Genomic DNA, 19,819 nt, shown 5'->3' on the forward strand with positions numbered 1-19,819 from the left:
TGTTAGGGGGTGTGGCTTTTTTGGAGGTGACTAAATTACAAGGGAGGAGCCCTCATGAATGGGAGTAGTGCTTTTATAAGAGTCCATGAGGACGCATAGAATGCCCCATCTATGAGGAACAGGTCCTCACCAGACTAAATCTGCTAATTCCTTGATCTTGAACTTCTCAGCCTCTAGAACTATAAGAAATAAATTTTTGTTGTTTATAAATTACCCAGTCGGAGGTATTTTGCCATAGAAGCCCAAACAGATTAAGACAAAAACTGCTTGGTGAATCAAAAAGTGACCTCAGTAATATCAAAAGTGCTGATGTCAAGAAGCATCGGCCAGGCATGGTGGCTCACGCCTATAATCCCAGCACTTTGGGAGACCGAGGCGGGTGGATCACCTGAGGTCGGGAGTTCGAGATCAGCCTGGCGAACATGGTGAAACCTCGTCTCTACTAAATATACAAAATTAGCTGGGCGTGGTGGGCGCGTGCCTGTAATGCCAGCTACATGGGAGGCTGACGCAGAAGAATCGCTTGAAGCCAGGAGGCGGAAGTTGCAGTGAGCTGGGATTGTGCCACCGCACTCCAGCCTAGGCAACGGAGTGAGACTCCATCTCCAAAAAAGAAGCATAAAAGTCTGGAATAAAATTGTTTCCTGAAGTATGAGTAGAAAAGGGCAATGTTTCTAGATTAAAATATGATTTATATCTGATTTTTAAATTGGTATATACAATAAAATAAATGCTGAAGAATTTAATTATTTCTTCCATGAAGTTTATTCAAATTGGCAAAAATCCTTTTTTGGAGAACTTTCTCTTTTGGTAAATGAGGGCCTGCTGCATATTAGCAAGTATGATAATTCTGGATTTGGTGTGGGAAGTATTTCATTTAAAACACTGTTCCAGGAGAAGGCTTTCCATCTTACGGCTATTGTTATAAAAAACTGAAAAATTGTTCCATCACTGGTTTGCTAGATTATGGTAAAGTCTGTACCATTCCACTCTGTAAATTAGATGAGTAGCCCCTCTTCTCTGAGGTGAGAATAAGAAATATTCCTCTTCTCCTGAGCCTGACCAGAGAGTTCTCTTTAGGAGAACTAGAACTAAAGATGACCTGGTCCTATCAGTTTCCCTCATCTCTATTTACCAAAGGCTGTTACAGGCAAGAAACTCCAAAGTTCAAAGAGGAAGTGAGTATTTTTTTTTTCTAGTAGGATTAAAAACACTCTCTACCTTGATTAAACTAGGCTTTATCAATCATATAGTGAAATGTCTTCTCAAAGTAGAGCAGCAGCTGGCATGAATCACCTCTTTAGAAGTTGGACTTACCCAAGAACCAAGTTACCTATGATCCCTGAACTCTGTTTACCAGGATACTTTCCTGGGATTAATCCTGTGGGGGTGGGGTGTAGATGAAACAGGACTAGCCACGTGTTGAGAACTGTGGAAGTTGGGTGACCTATTTCAACAGTCCATTACCCTATTTATCTACTTTTGTATATGCTGGAGGATTTACATAATAAAAAGTTGTTTGTTTTTCTAAAGATAACGCTATTGAGGGTAAAGAAAAATGAACCCAAAAGGTTATTGTTCAAATGTACTAAAATAATATTTACTTTAACAAAGGCTTCATTTTAAAGCTCATTTTTGAGGAACAATCGTAGACGTCCCATAAACTAGGATAATTCATACTTGACTGTTTCCAGGTAAAAACATTCACATATGCTAACTTAGGGAAAAATGAACCACCTAACAACAGGAAACCCTGGAATGGCATCTCACTGGTTTTCATGGCAGATTACCAGTTTTGCCTTACAAAGAAGTAACATACAAACCACTAGGGTCAGCTTGATGAACTGAATGAAAGGTAATACAACCCCAATGTCTGACAGTTTTCAGATGGAAGAAAATGAACTGTATCCATTGTGAAAATCCATTATCAGCTAGAAGGAAAATGACCTGTAGTTGCTGAAATAATCAAATGTCAAAGATAAAGGACATGGAGTTGCCAAGTAAAACTGGGAGAGAAAGCATAGAATTCTGTCCTTGAATAATCTTTTCAAATAATAGCACATTTTTAGATGTGTATAGTTGACCAAAGATTAAGAAGTTAGACATTATAAACACAGACTAAATACTATTTTGATGGCTGCTATTAAAAACAAGTGCTAGTAAGTCACTGGGGAGCCAATTCTCCAATTGAAAGATGGTACTGATTGATGTTCAACCTTTGGGAAACCAGTTTTCGAGAACGCATACGGGGTAAGAAACAAGGACAGAGAAAAGACATCATGACTGGTTTTCTCTACTCTGAGTTGGATGCCAGCACTCTGAATTTAAAGGAATGGAGTTCAAGGAATTGTCTATACTTTTATGGAGTAAGGTCATATGTTCTTGATCTATTCATCCATTCAAAAGCAAATTTACTGAGCATCTACACAAGATGAGGAAGACACAGTTGTCCTTCCTCTCAAATGGTTCACGGTGTGACAGGGAAATCAGACACAAACATAAATAACTGTAATTCAAAGCGAGAAGTATGGTATTATATGTAAGGGCTTATGGTGACCTACAGAGCAAGTACCCAAGTCTGTAAGTGTGATGTGACAATGGCACTACCTTAGTCACATGTGACTGAGATATAGAAACACAGAAGCATGTATTATATTATGGGGCTTGAAGAGACTGGAAAGCAGGCATGTCTTCACACAGAACAGATATGTTTTTGCCATATTTTTGGAAGAGGGATTCATATGAATAATTTCAAAATCTTTGAAGTTTATAAAAATAAAAATGGAGTTAGTGGAAGCAACTTCTTATAACTCTCATGAGGAATATAGCCCTTCTAATTCTAGTTATTCACAAGATGGGTGCTTAGGGGAACCATTGTGCTTATGTGGTTATAACATGTCTTTGTGCACTTCCCTAGTTAGATAGTGGCAGGGGTGGAGTTGACTTAAAATAGAGGGTAAAGGAAGAGAAGAGAGAAAAAGAAGAAACCAGCAGAGAGTTTTAAATGATACCTTACCTTTTAAAACTATTGGCTAAGTTGAAGATATTTTAAGAAGCTGAGAAAAGAACAAAAGGGAGGAAAATTAAGCCCTTAATACCAGGTTCAATTGATTGCTGGACCCTCCTCCCTGCGTAACAAAGCTCCCTATGTATTAAACATTTAAGGGGAGCCTAGGGAGAAAACAAAAAACAAGGGCTCTGTAGCCCTCTTTAAAACAAGAATAGGAAAACATGTTTCTGGAATCTTCTAAGCTTCAGGAGTTTTCCAGCTGTTCACAAAAGTCACCCTAGTAAACAGTCTCTGACACCAAATTTCAAATCCCTTTACAAGCTGAGTCCTCAGAGCTCCAACTTCTACATTGTACAAAGACTACAGAACAAGTAAATGGTTTCCAGCAGTCAAAATTACAGAGACTCACTTCTGGTTACTAATGACACGAGTGTGTCCTTTAGGATGTCAAAGGGTAGAAAGAGGCAATGAAGAAGAGCAGGGGAATCAACTGAAGCTCCTTTTGAAAGTGTGTAAGAAAACAAGCATTTCTGTTAGGAGGTAGAAAACAGGATCAGAAACAGAAGCACTTCACTTTGGAAACCAATGCTGTCTGAATTATGAGTATAAATGGCATGTAATTTAAAGAAAATCTAGAGTTTGAACTAAATGTGCTGTAAACACAGGCAGGCGACAGTTGAAACATCTGGTCTCACTGGGATGTTATACTAATTACCAGACGTTTTCTGGAGTCAACCCCCCAACAATTAAGGTCTTCTGCTTGCTATCACTTGGTTGTGCCCCATTTAACTTCAGAGTTGTTAATAATCAAGTGCTTCCATATAACAACCAGGATCTGGGGGCTGGGGGAGAGGAACAACTGCCAAGTAGTCTTAGGACAACTCGGCTCAAACCACTGTAACAAATAAAAATCCTAACAGTGTCTTGAACTGGGAGACTAAAAAAAGGTACCGTAATAATCTGAAAGCCGAACTGTTAACCAATAGTTATTATTTAAGATAGCAGATGAATATATCATCTCTATGAGAAAGGTTTATTACAGGTTCATAGAGTTTGAGACTAGAATACAAAGGTGTTTATAATTGGTAAAAATAGTATTTAACAAGTTAAAATGATAACCACACTCTTTAAGGTAGACTTTTGGGGCTCTGATCACCTATTTATTCATTTGTTGGTATGGATTTATAATTGGCCATACCAACCATTCATTTTGACATGTGTCTTGAGTCTGGTTTTCAAATTCTCACAAGAGGACCACAATACTACTCTCTTCCTAATTAACTGCCCAAGCAAATAGATAATGCTCTTAGTTGGTGACTTACAAAGTATGTACTAAAAACATGTAGTTGTCCTGTTCTTGCCAGGGATTACAAACTTAAACTCACAGCTGTCCAATCCTTATCATCAACTCGGTAGAAAGACAGACTTAGACAAGCAGAGTACATCTATTCCTTTAGATAGTCTAAATTATGCAAATGCAACAAGCTAAACCATTAGAAAGCCACATACTTAGACTCCATTGCTTTGATCTCTTATAGAAATGCTTTCGCTATATAATGTTTTCTTGCTACTACCCTACCTATGTTTTGCAAATCAGCTGAACTTTAATATTGTATCTCTTCTAAGCATGCTGTTAACAATTTTGTATACAGCATCACACTTCTTTTATGAAGACTATGGGGGAACTGTCTCCTCCTGTCTTAGCAGGAGGAAAAGCTGGGCTTCTAAAAAACAAATTTGTTACCCTATTTTTATGACTTTTGTTACTGATTGTGAAATTCTTTTTGCTCTGGCTGCTGGGAGGTTAGAGATAAGTTTGCAGCTCCCATGAGCAAATGTACAAGATTGTGGGGTGTGCATTATTATAAATCTCATCTTAGCTTTATTATTTTCCTCCCATTGTTTTCCCTTCATGTAATTCATTCAACTTATGTATCCTGTCCTTTGCATATGCTTTTCTGTAAACTACCTCAACATGATGATTTTTATCATCCATCGATCTACATAAATCATGTTGAGGTAGTTACAAATATATATATACAAATATATACATATATACATATACATATATATATATAGAGAGAGAGAGAGAGAGATGAAATAATATACTACTTTTATTTATGAAACCCATCATGGCATACTATTGCTTACTGGCTTTTGAGTCTCAGAGTCTAACATGCACTCATGGAATAAATTGCTAGAATAAATTCTTTAAGAAAAAAAAAGGATACTTATTCCGGACCACAATGACTTTTTAAGCTTCATTTCTGTGGGAAATGGCACTGTATAAGGAAACAAAATGGGGGAGGTATCTTCCTCACTAGAAGCATAAAGCAGGGTGGGTAAAGGCAGACTCTGGAGTTCAACTTGGCTGGGTTCCAATCCTGGAAGTGCCCGACCACAGATGTGAACTTTCCTCAACTAAAAAATGGGCTATTTAGTATTTAATTCATAACACTGTCATCGGGATTAAATGAAATAATGTGTTACAGTATTTAGAACACTTCCTGGCACATGATAAATACGCACTAAATATCAGCTATTAATTAACTGAGTGAATTCAATCACTTCAGAGTCTTCAGGAAAGGGAAGGTCTGAAGATCAACCAAAGGTAGAAGAATGAGGACAAGAAGGGATAGAAGTTAATGAACTGCACTCATCCAAGGTGTGATTATAAAGTAACCAGACTGGCTTAGCTTCTCTAAGCTTAATTTATCATCCGTGTAAAACACATTATAAATTCCAAGGTCATAGATCCATTGTGAATGATGTACAAGTACCCAGCATAAAATCTTGCACATAGTAAATATCACTACACATTTACAACTTTAGAGTTAACTTTCTGTAAAAGTAGTATCCTAATGCATGACAAGGAGAAACAGGTTCATAGCCTTCAAATAAGGAACTGATAGCTGTAGAAGAAAATATCACAAATAAAGATTGATCACCAATTAAGAAACTTTGGTCTGTTTATAGGTCTTTTGTGGTTTTGTCTATGTGAAAGGAAGATGGCACTGACAGAAAATCCCAATACCTCAGTCGATTGGAAAGTCATTTTCAGAATGTACAGCCTCTTAGAATGAAGGATGGGGTAAATCTGGGAGATCTGGGACCAACTAACTAGGTTACCTGGTTAAGATATGTATTTCTTAGAAGGTACTCATATTAGCACAATGAGACTGCTGGTTTGGGTGATCTCTTCTTTCCTTTCTACTGCCTATTTCATTAAGACATTTTCCTGTTGATAGAACAGGTGATTGCATCAGGTTGTCAGGCTAGCTCTCAGCAGGGCACATGATTCAATTTTTAACTAACCAGTTATTTTACATTTTAGAGTTATGTGGGAACACAAAGTGTTCCTTTTATGGCAGTTGCTTTGCTTGGACAAGTTCATTAGTGACATCAGATAGCAGTTTCTATTTAGAGAAACTATCTCTGAACATATGAAATTGACAGCTCTTCCAAACCCAGAAGCTCACTACATTTTCTGATGCTGACATGTTTTTGGCTCTAGAGAAGACTGAGAGACAAAGCGCCTGTCGTCTTGCATTCTGGTGTCTCCCAAAGCAACAAGGTGTTTAGCATTCAGGGCAGTCTGGATTGGATTACTCTGGCCATTTACATAGATACTGTATTTATGCTCTTTGATGTCCCCTTTCCCAGCCTGCTCCCTAAATTTCCCTTTGAGGTCACTGGCCCAAATGACCCAGTGATTGCCAGAGAGGCAGACATTTCATTGCACAATTAAGATGCTGACAATTGCCTCAGGGCAGGAAATAGGGACCGATGAAACTAGGTTAGGAAATCAAAAATACAACAAAAGAAGAAAAACAGTCTTAAATATTATACTGAAAAGAAATATTCTGTGAAATAACAGAAAACACCATCAACAGCCAGAGACCATGAATGGGAAAGAAAAAGGAAGATGGTATGTTTTAAAGTTGGAGAAGGAAACACGGACACTTTGATCCTGGGATCTGAGAGAATGCAAAGCTGGCCTGCTGGAGTTTACTCCTCAGTAGGTAAGTCTCTTAAGTACTTTCATCTGATCAGACACCAGGGTCAGCAGTAAAAGGAGTTTCAATAATACAACCTTATTTGTGCTAAGGTGATTTTAGTTTTATTTTACATACCCTGGAATTATCTACATTGCACATCGATTTAATTGCAGGTAAATTCCATAATGTCTCCCCTCCAGATGAAGTAAATACCACTCTGGAATATCGGTCACCTGGTGATATGAAAAAAAAAAAGGAAAGAAAAAGGTTTATAAATTATTCATTTATTTCATAAGACTCAGGATTCGGAAATAACTCAAACTGGGAAACCACATGGACAATTCATTAGCAGCAGGAAATTCTTTCCTTTGATAAATTCCAGGAGAAAATGTTAAAAGAAACAAAAAAAAAAGCAATGCCATAATATTGTCTTAGCGCAAAGCCTTTGTCTACTCACTACATCTTAAAATTGTATGAAATATATAGCAAATCTATTTTTGGTCAGACTATAGGAAGAAAAATCCATAGGAATTTACAATAGGAAACTAATTGAATATATCCCTTTTAATTTCACAACACATCACCATAATAAAAAAAGATGCACTAGGGAATACCAAGAATGGATTACAGGGATGTTCTCCCTGGCAGCTAACTAGAGAGGAAAGATGGTGGGTGATCTATTTAAAATCACTAAAAACAGTCAACTAAGTACAGAATGCTGGCCATATTCCGGTTGAGTACATGGTCTCTCTGGTATACTAGAATCTAGAAAAAATATTTTGAAAATCAGATTAACAAAAAATATATTTCTGAATAAGGGAGGTTGTATGATATACCAGAAAGAGCATGCATGGTCTTTAAAGTCAGATTAGGATATAACCAGGTCCTGTCATTTACTAGCTATGTGACCTTAGGCAACTAACAACTTCTCTGAGCCTTGGTTCCTCATTTGTAAAATGCAGACAGCAATATCTATCTCAAATAGCTGTGAGAATTAAATGAGATGATAACAGATGCCCAACAATATTGTTTCTGTATCCTTAGAACAGAAACAACATGAACCACATATTAAAAAATATGAACCACATAAAACAAAGAAGATTAATTTTATGTTAGTTAAAATGCCTAATTGTGCTAACAAATCAGCTGGTAAATTTATGAGAAAAGCTTTATTAGAAAAGGTTTTATCTATGATCATGAAGTTTTGGCTATTACCTTATGTTGACTAATTTTGGAGAGCAAAATCAGCCTGGTGGAAACTGAAACATTTCATTTACACAGAGTTGGTAATAGCTTTAGTCAAGGCAGAATCTACTTATAAGACAATATTTAGCATTGACTATTGAAATGTAATGTTTTTCCTGGTTAAGATCATAACTAACAGATGTTGGTTAAGCAGTAATATATAGTAACACTTTGAGAGAAATAAACCAGCCAGAACATGCAAGTAACCAGAGTTCAACTTCCTAATGTTTTTTAAGAGAAGAGACAGAAAAGGAAACATGTATTGCTTCCTGGGATCAGTATAAGATTCTGCCTAATCTCCTACTATCTATTACTATACAGAGTAAGAGATCAAAATAAAGATCCTGAGACTTGGTAAGCTCCAGAAACATCAATGATCCAATCAAGTCATCTAGTGTTCTATTAAGTGTTCTAATAAGACAGGAAAACATACATTTAAGAGGGATTTTCAATAACAACAGCAAAAGCTGAAATCAAAAGAGCTTTAATGTTAATATTTACTTAATTAGAAATTACACTATCCACAATTCCTCAATCCTAATCACTATGGCTAATCAATGGCTTACATACTTATATTCATGTCCTCTAGGCTGTGCCTTCCTTCTTCCCTGGCAGCTGCAGAGTGATCAGGCTGACTCCATGTTACAGCAAATTTTGGGTAGTGAATTTGTTGCCAACATTTAGAGATCTGATGATTCCACATTCAAATCTGGATTTTTGGCCAGGTGCGGTGGCTTATGCCTGCAATCCCAGCACTTTGGGAAGTTGAAGCGGCAGGATCACCTGAGTTCGCGAGTTTGAGAGCAGCCTAACCAACAAGGAGAAACCCCATCTCTACTAAAAATATAAAATTAGCCAGGCATGGCGGCGCATGCCTGTTATCCCAGCTACTTGGGAAGGCTGAGGCAGGAGAATCACTTGAACCTGGGAGGCAGAGGTTGCGGTGAGCTGAGATGACGCCATTGTACTCCAGCCTGGGCAACAAGAGCAAAACTCCATTTCAAAAAAAAAAAAAAAAAAAAATCTGGATTTTTGACCTCTGGCAAGTTCTTGCAACATTTGGGTCCTCATTTCTAGAACCCCATCTTTTGTCGCGGCTAAGTAGCAGCTGATTTCTTTAGACAGGGCAGATGTTCCTTAGTGTTCCACAATCACCATCACTTCTCTTGTCATACCTAGCTAGCTTTATTCACTTGTATTATATGACGGGCCCGAAGTATTCAAACTTTGAACCTCTAGACTTTATTTTTTTCACCTCTCTACCTCTACTGCCTAGTGATGAGGCAGCACACTGACGGCTCGTAATACAGTATTGCTTTTTGAATGAATCAGAACTTTAAGTCATTTTCTGATTCATTTTAGAATGAATCAAAACTTTAAATGATTTTTAAATAATTCAACAGATTATTTCAAGGTTCAATCCAAAAATATGTACCTGTATTTGATCTAGAAATAAACAGTACAAGGAATGTTTAAAAAGACTTCAAATGTTGGGCGAGGTCGAGAATTTCATTAGATTTATATCTTCCTTAAAATAAGAAAACTCAATCATTACTTTTTTCATTAATTTTAATAATATAATAAACTCAGACTAGTAGTTGACTAAACTAGAGAAATAAAAGAAAAAGTTAATTAGCCAAAATTTCTTTAGGTTCAACAGCAACAGTGAAGCTGTGTGACTAGCCACACACGACTATCAGTCTAGACTGTGATCATGTTCAATTTTAAATGCCAGCAAACCGCTGAGCGTGTGTTCATCTACGATGCCACTCACTTGGAACGTCGCAGAAAAAGCTGTCCTTGTGGAAGTTCCAGTCAACTTCTCTTTTCTCTCTTTCATAATGATCATCTGACCATCTATCATCCCGATGGCTGAAATGGAACGACAATTTGATCTTCAATAAAGTTCTCGCTATTTCAAGGCTGATAAGCATACTGGAAACAGTACTTCCTCAAAGCCATGACCTGCTTAGTTCTTGATATTAAGTTGAAAGGATTAAAAGAAGCAATCAACATTAATTTTCTCACTTCTAAAAAAGAAAAAAAAAAAAGAAAATCTCACCTTTTCATCCTACTACAACAAAATCTTCAAACACAATGACAAGCTAAACAAATTCAGTGGCAAAGATTTTGAGCCACACATTTTACATTTAAATTTTTTGTTCAGGCAGTATTTTAAGAGGAATTCATTAAGCAATGTTTTATCTAAAAGTTATATAAAAATAAATAATTGATTACCTTTTGGCTTGTTCATCTGCATATTTAAAGGGATAATTTGCTAATGTTGCTTTGTATCCTGTATTTTTCACCATATTATTCCATGTGACCAGTCTCTGGCCTATTGCTGTTCCTCTTGGTTCAAAACCCTAAGGCAAAATTACAAGTACTCGTTAGTGTATTTCATTTCAGGCTAAGTATAGTTACAATGAAAGCTTGGGAAAGCAATGTCAAAGTAATGTATAGCTTTCGACAGAACATATAGTTCCTCACAGCTACTCCAGAGGTGACTGCATTAAAACAAGATGCCTTGACATGATAATCATCACCTATTTGCTGTGACAAAACAGTTTGATTCTTTGGTATGATACATGTCTAAGGAAAGTTTATCTTTTCAACTCATGCCTAAGCATTTAGTAAATACTTATTTTTATCTTATAAAAATTATGATAAAATTAAATCATGTTACACATTGTTAGTATTTTTACAAGAGTGTTTCATTATCCTTGATCATATTTTCCTCATAATTCCACTCCAGAGAAACATTTACTTAAAAACAGACTCCGCTATCTGTTAGTAATACTGAAATTCCTTTAACTTCTTTGGGAGAAAACAGAGACAGTGTTAAAGACTTTATGAGAATAATTTTATAGAAGGCAGATTCTCCAATTTATTGCTTTTTAGCTTAAACATGGGGACCAAGAAGCAAACCTTTCAGATTTTTGAGGGTAAGCAAGTTCCTTGATCTTTTAACAACCTGATAATACAGATAAAGTAATGTCTTTACTTTTCAGAAAGAGAACTGTTGCTTGAGAAGGTTTTTAAAGAAATGGGTTACTAAATAACATAAGGCAACATGTATTAAAATACACAATATTTGAAGATGATTTTAGGCTAAAGAAAACATAAATGCTACTCACCAGCAATGGATCGGAGAAGTCAGGAAGCTCTGGCACTAATACTCCAACCAAGGCACAGACCACGATGAACATGGTGCACATGCCCAAGACCACCACTGGCCAGTCAGCTATCAGGGCTGCATAACTACAAAACACAAAGAAGTGTCAGCTATCAGGGCTGCATAACTACAGAAACACAAAGAAGGCACAAAGAAGGCCCTTTGCAGAAATATTTTTGGTACCTAAGAGAGCAATTTATTAAATCCTCATATTGTAGACCAAATACAGGTATTTATCAATACAATATCTAATGGGGTTATAAGTATTTGTATGTAATTGTAGTAGAAAGTTACAAGATCATTCTCCCCTCATTTTTGTGATCGAGTAGCACTTTATGCCACAGGCTACTGAGAGTCAGAATAATGTTCATATATGACAAATAACATTTTATATCTACATCTATGCCTGTAAAAGATATAAAATACGCACTTCATTAGTGGAAAGAAAATAAATTTTAACAGAGGATCCATTCTCTATGCAGTGTCTTCCAGAACTTTTGTTGCTCTAGTTATTCCCTTTCTCCACACCTTTACTCTCACAGTTCTTAAAGAAGAACTCAATCTATAAACAGGTTCATATAGTGCAAATCTTAAAAATAACCAAATTGAGGGCTGGGCGCGATGGCTCACACCTGTAATCCCAGCACTTTGGGAGGCCGAGGCAGGCGGATCACAAGGTCAGGAGTTCGAGACCATTCTGACTAACATGGTGAAACTCTGTCTCTACTAAAAATACAAACAATTAGCCGGGCATGGTGGCGCACACCTGTAGTTCTAGCTACTCGGGAGGCTGAGGCACGAGAATCGTTTGAACCCAGGAGGCGGAGGTTGCAGTGAGCCGAGATCGTGCCACTGCACTCCAGCCTGGGTGACAGAGTGAGATTGTGTCTCAAAAAACAAACAAACAAATGAACAAACAAAAACAAACTAAACATTTCCCACAAACCTGTAACTTTCCTTCTAGCTAAAACTACAGTGAACATATCGACTAGATATGTGAGTTCCATGAGGGCAGAAATTCTTGTCGGATTCCTTTAGTGTACTATCGGTGGAAGGTGATCAGTATCTACTGACTAAATGAACAAACACCTGGTGCTTGTACTCTCCAGCTACTACAATCTGGCTTTAGTCTCTTCCCACATGTGGGGAACTGTCTCTATTACCAAATCCTACCACCGGGCCCTTTCTTCCAGATGTGCTTCCCACACCCTCATTTGTTACCTCAAATTGAAAGATCTGTTTCTGTATTCCTTCCATGAGGTCCTGGATCACACGTTATTACTTTGACACTTCCAAGTCTTGATATGAGCTAAGTACCCAACAGCAGCTGACTAAACTGAACTTTTTCTAAAATTCAAATTGCATCCTGCAAACTTCTGGTTTCTTGAATCTTTATTAGAAGAAAAGCAAGACAAAATATTTAACTTGTGGACCACTACTCTCAAATTCTCAGCAATGTTAGCTCATTTGGCTGCTACAATGGCTATTTCTGGCTCATTTGAAATAGGATTCTTACTCATATATTTTTGAGTTATTTCTTCAAAATCATGCTAGTAGTTACAAATAATTCTGGTGGCTCTAAATGTCAGTCTGAAAAGAAAGCTACTATATGTCTCTAAGAATAGACTGCCAATTTTTATAATCTGATGTCTTAACTTTATCGATCTGGCTTTGTGGGGATATTTGCTTCAAATTATAATTCTAGTAAGGATATTAAAATATAGCGTAATTATGCTTTAAGGGAGCATGTGCACAGGCACTTTTCACTGCTGCTCTTTTAAAGTAATCTTATAAGGCCAGACGCAGTGGCTTTATAAGTGGCCTGTAATCCCAACACTTTGGGAGGCTGAGGCAGTCAGATCACCTGAGATCAGGAGTTTGAGACCAGCCTGGCCAACATGGTGAAACTCTGGCTCTACAAAAATACAAAAAAATTACAAAAAATACAGGCGTGGTGGCACACGCCTGTAGTCCCAGCTACTTGGGAGGCTAAGGCAGGAGAATTACTTGAACCCAGGAGGCAGAGGCTGCAGTGAGCAGAGATAACATCAGTGCACTCCAGCCTGGGTGAGCAACACTCTGTCAAAAAAAAAAAAAAAAAAAAAAAAAAAAAAAAAAAAAAAAAAAAAAAAAAAAAGAAAGAAGCAATAAAGGAAGGAAGGAAAACGAAAGAAAGGAAAGGAGAAATCTTATAAAAATAAATAAATAAATACAAGCTCGCCCTTATTCAGAATACCAGTTGCTCTTATGCTTTACATAAATTATCATCTCGTTCAATTCTCACAACAACCCTTAGAGATGAAACTAAGGCATAGACAAGTTATAGAACTTATTCAACGTCACAAAACTAGGAACCTAGATAGTCTGGTTCTAGTGTCAGGCCTTTTAATCTCTGGGCTGTCATTTCTTTCTTCAGACACAAGAGTAACTAGGAACATTACGAATAACTACACTTGGCACAAATGCTTCCCAAAACTTAAAATTAAACATTCCTAGCCCTACTTATAGTTAATTTCTCTATGCAAAGTCATATGGGTTCTAAATTTGAACATTATTCACTAGACTGCAAATTTTGGATTTAAAAACTCATTCAGGAAAAGTGATGCTAGATAAGACAGAATAACCGTTTAGAATAATTCTGAATATAATAAAAACATATAAGTGACAATAAGCTGATTGTGGTTGTTCAAATGTAAACACCAAGTGGCTAGAAGCTTTCACACTTCTAGGACACACCCTGTGCAAAAACATTCTCCTTACTTTATTTCCTCCTCCACCAAATGCAAACTAAGATGAAAGTAACTAGTTTTGAAGCCATAAAGTCCTCTGTCTCAATAGCACATTTGAGACTACATTCATTGCTTCAGACTTAAAAAGAGTCCTTTACATTTTAGACCATTAAAATATCAGCCCTGTGAAATGAAAATGGCCCCAGGCTTATACAATTATTCATTACACTTTATTTTAAATGGATTCATTTTCTCTCAAATGAATCAGAAGTTATGCATTTTTACCTACTAACGTTATCAATAGAGGGCAATAGGCCCCAAATTGCTTAGTATTCATACTGTGGTTTAATTTACCCATATAATGATTTTTTATTTTGTATTCTTCAAAATCTGCACACACATGTATAACAACCTTAAAAGCCCCATTCAATAATTGCTTTTCTTCCCTTTGAAAACATTTGGTTTTGATTTTACAGCACTGCTACATACCATATACGTGCACTGACTACATATGGAAACTTTATGGCATTAGTGATTTCAGCACATTTCTTCCAAACACGTTTAACCTTGCTTACTATAATTCCACTTCCTTACACGCCCGATGTTTCCCACGCTAACCTTTCCTAGAGACAACTTTACATTTAAGTAATGGGATCACCATCCTGAGTATATAACACACCACGGGGGAAAGTCCAATCATTCTGAGTAAATTTTACTCAAACAAGTATTTCTCCTCAACACCACAAAATTGCTGAGGCTAATTCTACTCCTCCTGCTATCTGTGCAAAGATACAGTATAGCTGTGGGTACCACATGGGAAACAGAGTTGCATGCGCAATATGAAATCCAGACAATGGTTGTAATATGAAGATAAAAATCCAATAAAGTAGGAAAATTGGAGAAGTAAAGGAAATTAAAAATGGCCTATAAATCTCACAAATATATATATATTTGATGATGTTTTATATATATATATACACACACACACATATATATATATCTCCATATCCTGTGCATTATTCTCTTTGAAAAGTGGACCACATGTGCAGTAGAAGAATTTTCAAAGGAACCATTCTTTTAACTATCATATATTCTTCTGCATATCAAATAATACTTGTCTTTCATCCACCTGCTCTAATATTGAAAATCTTTAGACACCACAATATAACTGTAAATGTGGCCCACCTCTGTAACACCTGGCTTACAGCAGGTAGTCATTTTCCAGTGAAAGACCGTTTTTCCGGAGGCCCTACTGCTGCACTAGCTGCTGAGGTTAGGGCCCACAGCTCTTTACAGGGCACTGCGGTATGCAAGTTCACATCATCTTCTCAATAGGTTAAGTCTCAAATAGGAGACAGATCTGAAGGGCTCGTTCTTCTTTTACAGAAGAAGAAACAGAAGCAGCAGAGGTAATGAAACGTGTTTGTGGGTGAACCGTGGATCTGAGTTAGCAGGCATGCTGCCTGGCATTCTGGTCCAGGGTGTTATGGCCATGCTGGAGTTTTCACTGCTACTCAGTGGAAGCCCCTCAAACATAGTCAGAGATTTTCAGTCACCTTATTATTGGGTTTACTCTGGAAACAGATCAGAAATAACTGTTAAAACAAATAAACGAAGTATCTTATAGAGCCAACTTATGCTCAAGTGACATTAAAATAGGGGCCAATTTTAAGTGGGTCATTTATATTATAACATTCCCCCATAATAAATTTTCCTCTTAGCTTACAAAGATTTTTTTTTTCCTTGCTCTTTGGTGCCTTTCTCAAAACACTCTTCTTTCTTCTCTTTCCTCTGAGCAGAAAGCCATGTTTCAGATGGTGTAAGTCAGTCCCCACACCAGAGGCTTCCTTTTCGTCACCAACCACCGGATCTTTAACCCCTTACAGCCTGGCTTTTGCTCTCCTGACTCTTCTGAACTGCCCAAGTCAACTAACTGTTATTGGTTTTGATCTTCCTTGACCTGAGCAGAATTTAACACTGTTAGCTACCTTTCTTCCTAAAAATCCTTTCCCTTTTGGTTTATCCCTTTCTGTTTCCCTGAATAGCTCTTTCTTATTCCTCTTGTCCCTTAAAGATAGACATTTCAAAATGTTATTAAGTCATAACTTTTCCAGTGGCATCAACTATCAACTTAGTGGGAAGAGTGATTGAAGTTTGAGAAAATTAAAAAAAAAAAAGAATATACAACCCTTTTTGTCTTGTGAAGTAACAAATTCATCCAACATTTAGCATTAAGCAGTAAGGATGCAAGGCATTCTGGAAATACAAAAACGGCAGACTTGGATCTTGCCCTCAGGGAATTTACAGCCTAATACAGAAAATAAGACAGGCACATGAATATCTACAAGACAGGTTAAAAAAATATATATGTGTGTGTGTTTTTTGTTTTTTTCTTTCCCCCCTGAGATGGAGTCTTGCTCTGTCACCCAGGCTAGAGTGCAGTAGCATGATATTGGCTCACTGCAAGTTCCACCTCCCGGGTTCAAGCAATTCTCCCACCTCAGCCTCTGAGTAGCTGGGATTCCAGGCACCCACCACCACACCCAGCTAATTTTTGTATTTTTAGCAGAGATGGGGGTTTCACCATGTTGGCCAGGCTGGTCTCTAACTCCTGACCTCGTGATCTGCCCACCTCGGCCTCCCAAAGTGGTGGGATTATAGGCATGAGCCACTGTGCCTGTCCAAAAATATGTGTTTTTTAGAGGCGTACAGATGAAATGTTTTGTGAATTCAATAAGGGAAGCAATAAGTTCCAGCCAAGGTGGGAAAGGGGAATCAGGAAAGGCTTTGTTGGAGAAGTTATAGTTATATGCATATATACTTAAAAGAAATTATAACTTTGTTTTAATAATACCAATTTAATAACAGAGAAAGAAATGAATTTTTTCAAAGTAAAATTTTTAGTCATTTGAAAAACCCTATTTATAGAAAAGTAGAAATTCGTTTTCTTAATATGCCATATTTACTTGCATACCTCTTTCCCTTATTCTTTCTTTCTCTCTTGTTTTTTTGCAAAAATGAAAAGCGAATTGTTAAACAAAATGTGGTATATACATACAATGGAATATTATTCCAGCCTTAAAAAAAGGAGATTCTAATACATGCTACAACATGAATGAACCTGGAAGACATCATACTAAGTGAAATAAGCCAGTCACAAAAGGACAAATACTGTAGGATTCGACTCATACGAGGTACTTAGAGCAGTCAAACCCATAGAGACAGAAAGCAGAATGATGGTTGCTAGGGCCCGGGGGCACGAGAAAATGGGGAGTTCATGTATAATGGATATAGAATTTCAGTTTTACAAGAGAAAAAAAGTTCTGGAAATGGATGGTGGTGATGGTTATACAACAATATGAATTACATAATGCCAAAGAACTGTACTCTTACAAATGGTTAAAAGGCAACATATATGTTATATATACAACAAATATAAACATGTTATATATACAACACATATAACAAATAAACATGTTATAACATTTAAAGTATGTCAATATGTTTTAACTATCATATAAACCTGTTATATATAACATATAAACCTGTTGAATATAACACATAAACCTATGTTATATATAACATATATGAATGTGTGTGCGCGCGTGCTCTCTCTCTCTCTCTCTATATATATATATATTTTTTTTTTTTTCGAGACAGGGTCTGGCTCTGTCACCCAGGCTTGAGTGCAGTGGTGTATTTCAGCTAAGTAAAAACTCTGCTTCCTAGGCTCAAGAGATCCTCTGACCACAGCCTTCTGAGTAGCTGGGACTACAGGTGCAAACCATCATGCTTGGCTAACTTTTTGTAATTTTTTGTAGACACAGGTGTCCCCATGTTGCCTTGGCTGGTCTTAAACTTCTGACCTCAAGTGATCTGCCTGCCTCAGCCTCCCAAAGTGCTGGGATTATAGGCGTGAGCCACTGCGCCTGGCCTATTATGTATATTTTACCACAATTTAAAAAATATATTTTTTTAAAATAGAAGGATAGTTTCCTAATTAATATTTATGTAGTAATTTCACTTCAAAGAGAGGATAACTCCCTTGAGGCAGGCATCAGTGTTATCAGCATCTGAGCTTCTTTGGCAACTGAATTTCAAAGATCGCTTAGAATTTCTTAAGTGTAATGACATTATATCTGGAATTACAATGTGTAAAAACATCTGATGAGAAAATGCTTTTTTAAGGAACTCTTATCTTGTTAAAATTTTCTCTGTTGAAAGATAAGCCTTAAACATTTCCACATAAAGGAATTGGTAACAAGATTTTTAAAAAGAAAGACAACCCCTCTGAAATAAATTGCCATGAATTCAAGTCCTGGTAGTTGGCAGAACAGTATCTCTTTCCTCACTAAGTAAGCCACTGAGAAGCCAATCCATAGAAGGAAGGAATGCAAAATAAACAAATATAAATGTTTACACACAAATATAATTTTTTTTTTTGAGACAGAGTCTCACTCTGTCCCCCAGGCTGGAGTACAGTGGCACAATCTTGGCTCACTGCAACTGCCACCTCCCAGGTTCAAGCGATTCTCCTGCCTCAGCCTCCTGAGTAGCTGGAACTAAAGGCACGTGCCACCATGCTTGGCTAATTTTTGTGTTTCTGGTAGAGATGGGGTTTTGCCATGTTGGCCAGGATGGTCTCAAACTCCTGACCTCAGGTGATCCACCCACCTTGGCTTCCCAAAGTGCTGGGATTACAAGCATGAGCCACTGCACCTAGCCCTAGACACAAATAGAATTTAATACGGTTAGAAATCTACCTTAACACTAAAACCACTTTTGGAGATATGGAATTCCTCAAGCAGCCAACTCATGGGAATTTCTTTTTCTTTCATAAAAACATGAATGAGGAAAGTGAAAAGAACAGCAAAATATGGAGAAAATACTAGACTGGAAAAAGTATGCAGGTAAGTTTATTATTTAATAAGATGACCCAGATTACTTTACCTTTTTGGCAACTTGAAAGGTCTGGATGGTCTGGAAAAAAAAAAAAACAAAGGAAAAATGATCAAAAACAAAGCATCATAACATAAACAAAGGCTTTACATATGTATTGAACATTTTACTTGTTATCTCTATTACAAAGAATCCTGGAAGCATTAAAAAAAAAAGGCAATCTATTTGAGAGATTTTAAACGATGAATGTTGGCTACTTTACATACCAGTAGAGACAACTCAAGTGGCTACTCAGGAGGCAGAACCTTCCCAGACTCCGTATTACCGTCTCCTGATGGAATCATAGTCACACTGTATAATATTCTTCTCTGAGATCTACAGCTACCAAATTCAGTCTTCTCTCTCATAACAGGAATCCACATCCCTAAGCCTCCAATCTAAGCTGCTTCCTTACATAGCAAAGATCCTAACACTTAAAAAAATAGGATATTAGGTATTCTATTCCCTCTTCAAGATACCAGTTGCTTCTCCATTTTTCAATTTCTTAATATCTAACTTCGCAATCCACTTCAACAGATATGGGCTTGTGTTTCCAATCAGCTCTTTCCCATACTCTGTTTTATTATTCCCACTTATCCTTTATACCTTGCCTCCCAGATATAGGATGAGCTTGCTAAAGAAACTCCAAACTCAGTCTCAACCTCCAAACTCTGTATTCCTATCAGATTATTTTTTTCCTATTTACTGGAAAGCATTTAATAAT

At 37.0% G+C, this 19,819-nt stretch overlaps 1 protein-coding gene across 2 annotated transcripts in view; it reads right to left on the bottom strand.

Moving 5' to 3' along the window:
- Positions 1 to 19,819, bottom strand: part of DISP1 (dispatched homolog 1 (Drosophila)) — a 206,324-nt gene that overhangs the window by 4,197 nt on the left and 182,308 nt on the right. For both annotated transcript variants that reach the window (XM_012001000.1, XM_012000999.1), the window contains 5 exons: positions 19,108 to 19,137; positions 11,391 to 11,514; positions 10,492 to 10,619; positions 10,028 to 10,125; positions 7,144 to 7,241 (listed from right to left, as the gene is read on the bottom strand). In XM_012001000.1, coding sequence (XP_011856390.1) covers positions 7,144 to 7,241; positions 10,028 to 10,125; positions 10,492 to 10,619; positions 11,391 to 11,514; positions 19,108 to 19,137 — 478 coding nt within the window. The remainder of the gene's footprint in view (positions 1 to 7,143; positions 7,242 to 10,027; positions 10,126 to 10,491; positions 10,620 to 11,390; positions 11,515 to 19,107; positions 19,138 to 19,819) is intronic.

This window comes from Mandrillus leucophaeus, unplaced genomic scaffold, assembly GCF_000951045.1.
Source record: "Mandrillus leucophaeus isolate KB7577 unplaced genomic scaffold, Mleu.le_1.0 Scaffold645, whole genome shotgun sequence".
NCBI lineage: Eukaryota > Metazoa > Chordata > Mammalia > Primates > Cercopithecidae > Mandrillus > Mandrillus leucophaeus.